Raw genomic sequence first — 9,741 nt, 5'->3', positions numbered from 1 at the left:
CGGGAAGGCCGGGCCGGGCAGGGCCGCGGTCCGTGCGGGGAGCAGGGGGGGTTTGCGGGGTGTGGGGGGGCTGGTTTCACCACCCCCAGAGCTGGCCTGTGTCCGCCGCCCCGGGGAGCCCCATGGAGACGGGCCCGCGCAGCGCTGTCGTCTTCAACGCCTCCAAGGGCGAGGCGTTCACCCCCGCCGGCAGCTACAAATCCTTGCGGAAAAGGCTTCATGGGAATTGGAAGATCCAGAGGTGAGGGGTTGGGGGGGTGTTTCTGAGTAACTCGGCGGCTTGGTGGGGAGTTGCGGCGTGGGAGGGAAGCCTCTTTCCCAGCGGGGACCGAGGGGCCGCGGCCTGGCCGGGCTGTGCGGGTCCTTGGCCGCTGCTGAGGGAAGAGGCCGCGGCTCCTCATCCTCCCCCTCCGCAGCCCCAGGGGAAGGGGCTGGGGCGCCCGCAGTCCTGAGAGAGATCCTGAAACGCGTGCGTGTGCGGTATTGAATTCCCGAATTGTCTTTTGGGGGTGTGTATCGTAAGCTGCGCTCTGTGGCATCAGCTGTACCTTCACTGTCGGATGCTTTGGTCTTCCAGCTGTGATATCTGTGGAAGAGAAGGAGTTTTAAGTTATAAGGGCGGAACTCCAGGTGCAAGTTTTTGAGTCTCCCTTGATTTAGTGTTCGAGATAAAAAAGAAATCAGCCCTTCTGCATGTGGCTTGCCTGGACAGACAGCCCTTGCCTGTCTGTCCACTGCAAAATGTGGCCAGAGGAAGCAAAAAATGGAGTAAGAAGCAGCTCATCAGGTGCAAAGTTTCGTAGCAGCTCTGATGGTTTATACCAGTTCAGCCCCAGTGCCTTGTTACTTTTACTATTTAATGGCTTGAAGTTTGTAAGGATTGTTTTTGCTCAAGTTACCAACGATAAACCCAGGTAAAAGGATGTGAAGTAACTGAAGTGTTTTGCATTCTGTTTATTTGCTTGTTCTTAAAAAGAAAAAAAAAGTTGGGGTTCAGGACTGTGTCCAAGACTAACATCTCTTTATTAATCTGTTTGTAGCTTGAAAGATGAGATCACGTCTGAGAAGCTGTTAGGGGTGAAGTTGTGGATTACAGCAGGACCAAGGGAAAGGTTCAGTGCTGCTGAGGTAAGAAGCTAAGAAGTATTTGCTAAGAAATCACACTTTTAAGAGCAGCACAGAAGACTTTGCAGCAGTGCTGGTTTATATTAATTTACACAAGTTGAAATTTGAATGCGTTTCTGGTGAGATCAAGTTCATTGCAGCTACTCAGGATCATTTTCCTTATCTCAGTAGAACTTCCTGGAGTCGTGTGTGCAGCTTCTTTCACAAGTACTTTTTTTTTTTTGGATCTTTGTCTTCTAGTTTTCAGTTCTGAAGACATTCCTGGAGGATGGTGGAGCCATCCTGGTGATGCTAAGAGAAGGTGGAGAGTCCCGATCTGGCACAAATATTAACTTTTTGCTGGAAGAATATGGCATCGTCTTCAACAATGGTAATGGGGCTCATGGGTACCTTTAATTCTCCCATTTTCAGCAAAATCTAAAGAGCACGTTCAGCCTTTGTTGGTATAAGCCAAGCAGATCCCTCTCTCAAATTACCTTTGGGTCTGAGGGATGTTTTTTTCTTGAAATCTACATGTACATGGCAGTGTAATACTGAAGCATCAAGGGCTTTCCATGGCCACAGTACCTTGATAACAACTCAGCCATCTCCACTATTTTGCTATAGTTGTCAGTTTTCATGTTATTTAGTAACAAAAAATAATTCCAGTGATATTTCTTGGTTAAAAAGCATTTAATTTCACACATTTTTTTCCAAACATTTTAGTGGTTGAATCACTTCATGCTCACCCCAAATAAACTGGCACTTTCCTTTAGCAGGCCAATAAAGTGCCACTCGTTTGATTTTGTCCTGCCAATGTGAAAATCTCCAGCTGTGTCTCAGGGTACATAAAATATTTTTAAGGACTTTGGTGGCATTTCTAGACTGTGCCTTTTTTGGAATCAAGTATTATACTCATTGTGGTTTTGGAGCATGTATGAAAAAAGAAATTGAACTTGTAAAACTTGATACATATTCTATTAACTGGGTCATCCTTTTTGATCTTCTGCTTTGCTGAAGGCATTGAGGAGTGCTTATTTTCATCTTTTAATTTGAATTTGCAATTATATTGCTATTTTAAAATGTATGTATCTAAAAGGAAACAGTAGCGAGTGTTGATTTGAGTTATTTTGGGAGCCACATGCCAAGCTTTGTGGTGTTAGAAGCAAACACCCAGGGAATCCAAGAGCTAAACTGATTTTTCATTGCTATGAATGATCAACACTCTGATATAAATGTATCATATTTTTTCTCTTTCATCAAGATGCTGTAGTACGAAACGTATATTACAAGTACCACCACCCAAAAGAAGCACTTATCTCTGATGGAGTTTTGAATAGGTAAATATTTGGGGTATCTAAGTCTTTACAGTAAACTCTTATAATCCCTAGTGTTTTCAGTAAGTTTTGCACTTCAACTTTTGCAGGGGAATCAGTGAAGCTGCAAGAACACCCCTGCTTGAGACAGCAGATGAAGATGGAAGTGGACGTAACTCACAGTAAGTCTTTTATTTGGAGGAAGCTGATGTGAAAAGATGTAGAATAACTTGGAACTGGCAGGTTTGCAATCTAGCAGGAGTGTGTTAGGCTTGTGTTGTGGTTTTCTAATGTGTTTCTTGTGTCAGTTTCTTACTTCTCAAGCTTGTATCCGGAAAGGTGAATGTGTAAGTAATGCTTAATAACCAGTGAAGGAGCAGGGGGGATAAGTTTTGAAGGGAATAATTACTCTCCTGCTCAGATCTTTTTTGACCCTAGTCTGTGGATTTGAATTTGATTAATTATTTTGAATAACCTCTAGACAAGAGGCTGTTTGGCTGCTGACATGAGTAGCTCTACGTCTTTGTAAAGAGACTCAATCCAGGATAAGGTAGATATTTATTGTAATTTTTGGCTTTTCATCCCTCTGAGCTGCAGAGGAGTGAAGAAGCAGTGGAAAGAATGCAGCTTTTCTGTAAATAACTATAAATGTTTGTATTCTTTCTTACAGCTAGTTTTTAGACTAGTAAATGACCATGTGGTTGATTGATTGCAATGTAAAATGTAAGTGTAAAAACACTTCATGTAGTTTTGTTCCAGAATATAGATTCATCTGTGAAGTAAATACCCCTACCCTTCTCCCAGGTACATAACTGTGCAAACAGATACCAGGAGTGTTCTCTGTTCCTTATTTAAGACAAATTGTCAACCTGGAAAAATCTGTAGAAAGAGGCAGACATGCCATTATAATGATCTGAATGTTCAAAACGATGCCCCTTGGCACTCCACCTCCAGTGCACAGTGACAGTTTTAGGGACACAAAAGGCAGTTCAGGGACACAGACTGAGTTTTAGAAATCTGTCCAGCCTACTTGATACCTGTGGGTACTTAAGGACTTCCTGTGTTCCCTGCAGAGCGCTCACTTTTGTGTATCCATTTGGTGCCACACTGAATGTGATGAAGCCAGCAGTGGCTGTTCTGTCAACAGGGTCTGTCTGCTTCCCACTCAACAGGCCTGTTCTTGCTTTCTATCAGCACAAGGTATGATCCTTCCTGTAACAAACCAAACATCCTTCCCCTGCCCCACACAAAACCTGTGTTTTCTGGACCTACTTCCAAACCCACTTCTATTTTTGATTTATCCATCTAATTTTGATAAATTGTTTGCACCTCCCTGAAGTGTTTTGCATAGGTTGGTCACTGAAGTATAACGGGTTTGTGCAGTGGAAGCCAAGTACACATCAAACTGATGGTGCTTCCTTTGATATAATCTGTGATGGGAATGTCAAATAGATGACATCCTTTTTCCTTTCTAGCTCAAGGAGGTTATAGACCCAAGGGTAGAAGGTGAAGGCAGAGACAGAGATTGTCTCTCAAGCAGAGCAGAGAAACTTGGTAGGAGGAAAAAAAATATCTCTTGGAGTGAAAAAGAGATATGGTAAAGACTAGTAACAGAAGGTGAAGGAAAGCAAGAGCAGTGGATACTAACCAGTTGTGCTGTGTGGGTAGAGCATGTAGAATTCAGGTTAAAACCTTGCAAACATGGATTATGAAAGATCAGAAATTTGTTAAAACTGACTGGAAGTCTGTTTGATGTACCTTTGAATTCCTTACAGCAGTCTTCATGGCAGTACTATGCTTTGAGTTTCACAGTTGGTGCAGGGAGCATTACAGGGTTCCTGGTTCTGTTGAAAACTTGACTATTTCTTAAATATCTCCTTGTGGAAGGATTGAGGAGTAATCTTAGAGAAGAATTCCAAAGATGTTTCATGAATGCATTTTCATGCATCTTTAATTTAGCTGAATTAAAACATAATGACCTGCATATTTTGCATTTTATTCTACAAATAATAAAATTACCAAACTATTTTCCCATTCCCTGGCATGAATCTACTCTTACAAAGTGCAAATCAGTATTTTTAATAAATTTATGAGCCCCAAGAGCATCTACACTTTTAATGCTGCTGTGAGCTTGCCAAGTTTGGAGCTGCTTTTGCCACTACTTAATCCAACAGTTTCAATTTCTTTAAATCACAAGTACCTCTAGAACTGTGATTTGGAAGGATGTTTTGTTGTATTCTTTGTTGATAGGCTCAAGGTGGAAAGTTGGCAGCACTGGGATCTTCCCACATGTTCAGTGATCAATATTTAGATAAAGAAGAAAACAGTAAAATCATGGTAAGTTTGTGGATCTTCACAGCACTTGCAAAGAAATCCAAGCTCACTATCTTCATCTTGGAGCAAGACAGTTATGAATTGGATTTAATATAGAGATTCTAACAGAATACTAACATCCTGAGAAATTTGTTAGAGCAGAACTAACAGGAAGGAGTTTTTAAAGGTACAGTTTATTATTTATGTCACAGGACTCCAAAAAGCTTCTCCTACTTCTGTTCACTTTATTGTTATTAATATTTAAATACTCAGTAGAGGGGTTTTTTGTTGGCTATTTTTTCTTAGCTTTTTGAGTGCTTGATTATGGCTGCTGATTAATAATAAATCTTTGCGTATATATAGCTCCTGATCCCAAGGTGTTGTAATGTGCTTTCCAAAGTGGTTATGGAATGTTGTTCTTTGGAAGAAGGGGAATTTCCTCCTGAGGTGTTCCTGAAAGCATGCACCTCACACAAAGTATGCTCATTGCCATGCCTTCTTGCTTCTGTATCTAAATACAAATAAAGTTTGTATTTTCTTCCTAGATAGTCTTTGTTTTTTAACCCATTTTTTCTTCTTTTTCATGCTGTGTAATTTAATAGATTTAACATGAATGCTTAAGCATAATATAAGGTTACTTGGACCTTCCTGAAAGTAACTGTTTTGCCCTCCTTCAGGACGTGCTTTTCCAGTGGCTTACAACATCAGATATCCATTTAAACCAGATGGATATGGAGGACCCTGAGGTAAGAGCCTTCAGAAGGCAATAAATAATAGTGTGATCTAGCAGCACCAGTTTTGGCAAAACAACTATTTAGCACAAAGTGGTTAACAGCTAAATGAAGGCTGTTGTTCTTCAGACCCTTTATTCGGGGTCTGAGATTGAGTCGACAGAGGGATTAGGCATAAAAAATAATGGTATTGTGTCTCTGTCAGGCCATTCCTTATCAGATTTCATTTGTCAAAGTCTCTTTCCAATTTGCCCACGTTTATGAGATCAACTCCAGCAGAATAAGTTTGCACTTTGCTCTGAGCCCTCAGACAAGAGGAACATGCAGGAAGTGAAGGCAGATTTTCTGTATATGAGTAGGGATCAACCTGTGTCTTCATTTAATTGTTTTTTTTTAACTGATGTGTGCAAATGCTACTTTTATTTGGAAATATCATATCTGATGAAATAGTATACTCTTTTTGCATCAAGAGAACATTGATCTTGTACAGTTGACAGGTAAGCTTTTAAAATTTAAAGTAATTAACGGAAATCTAGACACAAAATCCATGTGGTGAGAGAGCAGGGTTTGCAGAGTCTACTAATCCAGTAACCTGCACTGCAAAGGGTCATACCTGGTACAGAGTTAAATAATAATTTCTAGATGGTTTTTTTTAGGTGAGATACAAACTAGAAGAAGGGTACGTCCATGTCTTGGTGTATTTATCCCACGGGTGTGTATCTGTGTGTTCAGATCTCAGACTATACGATGCTCCCTGACACGGCCGCGCTGTCTGAACAACTGCGAGTCTGTCTGCAAGAAGGAGATGAGAACCCCAGAGACTTCACAAAGCTGTTTGATACATCCCTTTATCAGCTGGATACAACCGCCCTCCCTTCAGTTATCAAGTCAGCAGCTGTGATTCTTGATTTATTCATTTTTCCATTGTGCGTGCTGCATTTTTGTTTGTGTTTAACTGTGTCTGCTGAAGAGCAGAAGGGACTGAGCTGCAGGCAGCGTTCTGAATATGGAAATACCAGAAGATTGATTTGTGCAGTGTGACAGTCAAGCTTACTCTTGCTTCTTGTCTTAACTGTCTTCTGACATTGTTTTTTCCCTTTTTCTGGCTATTGTTGATTCAGTGAACTGGTATGTTTAGTAGAACTACCTGCAGCGATGTTGGGTACTTTCTGCAGTGATAATTGAGAGCTGGAGGGTTTTTTTCCCCACGTTTGAACTACTTGGCATTTACTGAAGCTGCTTTTCATTCATCTTGGCATTTCCTAGTAATTGTGTCATGAGATTCACCTGCTGCTCAGTTTTACTAGTTTTGTATCATTAGCAGCTTTGTCCTTTGTAACACATCTGCTACCAGGTCATGTATGAACACGTTGAATAGTAGCAAGCTGAACACAGATCCCATGAAACTCCTCTTTCTTGTGGACACTTCCTTCTTACTCTGTATTTCTTGTATTTTCACTAGATGTGAATTCCTAGTGGGGTCTCCTTTCTCATCCCGTAACAAATAACTTTTAAAAATAGCTTTAGGTTATGGACTTCCTGAAAACCTTTTTGAAATCATAGGTCTGTTCTTTTTTAATTGGATCTTCTTCCTCATGCATGTTCGTCCCTTTAAAAGTTGCATTTGAAGAGCTGAGGTGTCACTTCCTTCTTTTTTATCATCTTATATATCCAACTATCATTATCTTCTTTTCTGTCATAATTTTAACTAATTTGCTTGCTGTAGAGGTCAGTTACTACTGATGCATAGTTCTCTGGGGCCCTTCTAAAATTAGACATCCCATTTTTTTAATGCTATGACTGTGTATAATATTGACCCTGGTGTCTTCATAAAAATTAATCTCTATGGCCTTTATTGGATGCAGGTGGAAATGGCTGTTGGATCATGTTTCCTCTCATACTTTGTCTTCTTCTGTGCTGCAGAGCTTATGAACAACTTAATGTGAAGCACGAGACCCTCCAACTCATTCAGCCTCAATTTGAGACTCCACTACCTGTCCTCCAGCCAGCTGTGAGTAACCTTCTTGCTGATACAGCCCATGGAGAACCCTTCTATAAGAAAATATCCTGTTAATGTAAATATGTTTCCAAGCTGAGCTTTTATGGTGAACTTAGTGTCTCAGCTATCACCTGGATCTCATGGAGCAAAACTGCAAAGGCAGTATGTCTGATTGTGATGCTAGGTGATCATTCTGGCACACTTGTGACTAAACTCTTCTGGAAAACTCAAGTTATTTTTACAAAATACAAATTGAATTTTTAAAAAGGTGTAATATACCCCTGTGCTGTGGGCTTTGGTGTTGCTTTTTGACTTTCATAAAGTCAAAAGTCCAATCTAAATCCAAGTCTAAATTCAAGTCCAATCTAAGTCCAAAGTGTTATCTTAGAGATCTGTAGAGTACAGGAAAAATATTTGGCAATAAACCATGATAATTCTTCTCTTCAAGGTTTTTCCACCTATTTTCAGAGAATTGCCTCCTCCATCTCTGGAGCTTTTTGACTTGGATGAAACTTTTTCCTCTGAGAAAGCTCGTCTTGCAGAGATTACAAACAGATGTAAGTGTTGCAGGCTGATTGTTTGCACAAGTTTTTGGAGGAAAATTGTTATTATATTTAATTTAAAAATGTGGGCCTCGTTTATGAAAATCCACTGCTTTCATCCTGGGCCAAGACATTAGAAGGCCTTGGAAATGGAAGACATGACTTTATGTACTATGACATTTTATTTTATTTGTTACATGACATTTTGTTATGTTTCTACCTGCTGTTCCCTGTATCATGTATAAATGGCTTGGTACTCCTTTGTTGATTTCTTTCAGAGCTTTTTTATGCTTTGAAGTTAAAATATTGAGGTTATTCTAAACACACATCTAAAAAGATTGAGAAAGTAAGGATGAATCATGGCTAGTCCACTGAACTTAGTTGTAGGACTTAACCTCCCAGAATGGCAACAAAAATGAGATTGGTAGGAAGGTTTTGCCCAGCTGATGCAGATATATGTGGTACTCAACTGCTTTCTTCCTTGGGATGCTTGTCAGGTACTGATGATGACCTGGAGTTTTACGTACGAAAATGTGGAGATATCCTGGGAGTAACGAGTAAACTCCCAAAGGAGAAGCAAAATGCCAAATATATCCTGGAGCACATCTTCTTCCAAGTGGTTGAGTTTAAGAAACTGAATCAGGTATTTTTCATAACAGAATTACAAGTGAATAGTTGACAGTATGGGCACGGGGGCTGATAGATCTTTGTGACAGCTGCACTTGTCACAGGTAAGAGGTAAAGTGATGAGTTAAGACATTAGTTGTATAATAAATTAGACTAATGAAGTGTGATCCAGAATACTTAGGACTCTTAATCTATCTGGATTGTGTAGTGCTCAATTTATTAAGTCTCTCATTTATTTTAATTGGGAGATTAATGCATGCAAGTGTAGTTTCAGTAATTTCAGCTGAATGCAGGTCTTTAATGGCACATTGTATAAGAGCAGCGAGCCCTTGGGAGTGCTCCCAGTGCTTGCTCATGCTGCAGTGAGTGTGAAACCAGCCTTGTTACTGTGTTGAAATAGTTCTTCATAGTAGGTTTGATGCTTCAAAGTCTGTTGGGAGCATATTGGCACATCAGCTGTTTCTACTAACAAGAATTCCCTGTTTCTCAAGTAGTCTTAGTTACAACAAAAATCTGGCACTTCTACCCTATTGTTAAAATGTTTCTTTTTTTCCTTTTCTCCTCCTTTTCTCATATCTAAGGAACATGATACTGACACGAGTGAAGCTGGATTCCAGAATGGTAACTGAGACCTGGCTTTCCCCCATTTGAGATACAACTTTTACTAAAAACTCATTTTTCCATTTAATCTTTTTTTCTAACCTCTGTGCTCGGTACATTGATTGGGACTGTCTTAGTAGTTCACTGAATGTTTGGATCATTTTTGAGTGGTAGTTTGGATAATGAATGCCTTTTGAGGAACTGCTTGTCTTTTGCAAGCAACTTCCAAATGATTTCCTATTTTTCTATTTCTTGATTGAAACTGTAATTTTGTAATATATGGGGGGAGAAAAAAGAAATCTTGTATTAAGAAAATGTGGATTGGGTCCTTCTTTCTGGCTTTAGTATTTATTTAAGGCTTAGTATTTGAGTAAGGCTTACTGTGAGTTCTGCTGGACATTAGCCCTTAATTGCACTGTGAAAAATATAGTTATTTTGGTTTCTGAACTAAAGAGAGGAAAATACAGTCATAAATACAGGAGCTGCTGAAAACATGCTAGTCTGTCGCT

The 9,741-nt window shown here is 39.9% G+C and overlaps 1 protein-coding gene across 1 annotated transcript; it reads left to right on the top strand.

Moving 5' to 3' along the window:
- The first annotated feature begins 55 nt into the window (after nt 1-55).
- IFT52 (intraflagellar transport 52) lies at nt 56-9,547 on the top strand. Its single transcript, XM_051632916.1, has 13 exons — nt 56-241; nt 1,041-1,128; nt 1,366-1,495; nt 2,369-2,444; nt 2,531-2,602; nt 3,494-3,620; nt 4,671-4,757; nt 5,411-5,479; nt 6,197-6,351; nt 7,388-7,475; nt 7,912-8,020; nt 8,503-8,648; nt 9,214-9,547. Exons 1-13 carry the CDS (start codon nt 123-125, stop codon nt 9,259-9,261), a joined length of 1,314 nt encoding a protein of 437 aa, XP_051488876.1. The 5' UTR covers nt 56-122; the 3' UTR covers nt 9,262-9,547.
- Nucleotides 9,548-9,741: the final 194 nt, after the last annotated feature.

Source organism: Apus apus, chromosome 15 (genome assembly GCF_020740795.1).
Source record: "Apus apus isolate bApuApu2 chromosome 15, bApuApu2.pri.cur, whole genome shotgun sequence".
NCBI classification, from domain to species: domain Eukaryota; kingdom Metazoa; phylum Chordata; class Aves; order Apodiformes; family Apodidae; genus Apus; species Apus apus.
This window is presented reverse-complemented; position numbering and strand designations above follow the sequence as displayed.

Coding starts and splice junctions, on each gene's coding strand:
- IFT52 (XM_051632916.1), top strand. CDS start 123: ATGGAGACGGGCCCGCGCAGCGCTGTCGTCTTCAACGCCTCCAAGGGC. Junction 2,445..2,530: donor TCTGATGGAGTTTTGAATAG/GTAAATATTTGG, acceptor CAACTTTTGCAG/GGGAATCAGTGAAGCTGCAA. Junction 3,621..4,670: donor TTGCTTTCTATCAGCACAAG/GTATGATCCTTC, acceptor CTTTGTTGATAG/GCTCAAGGTGGAAAGTTGGC.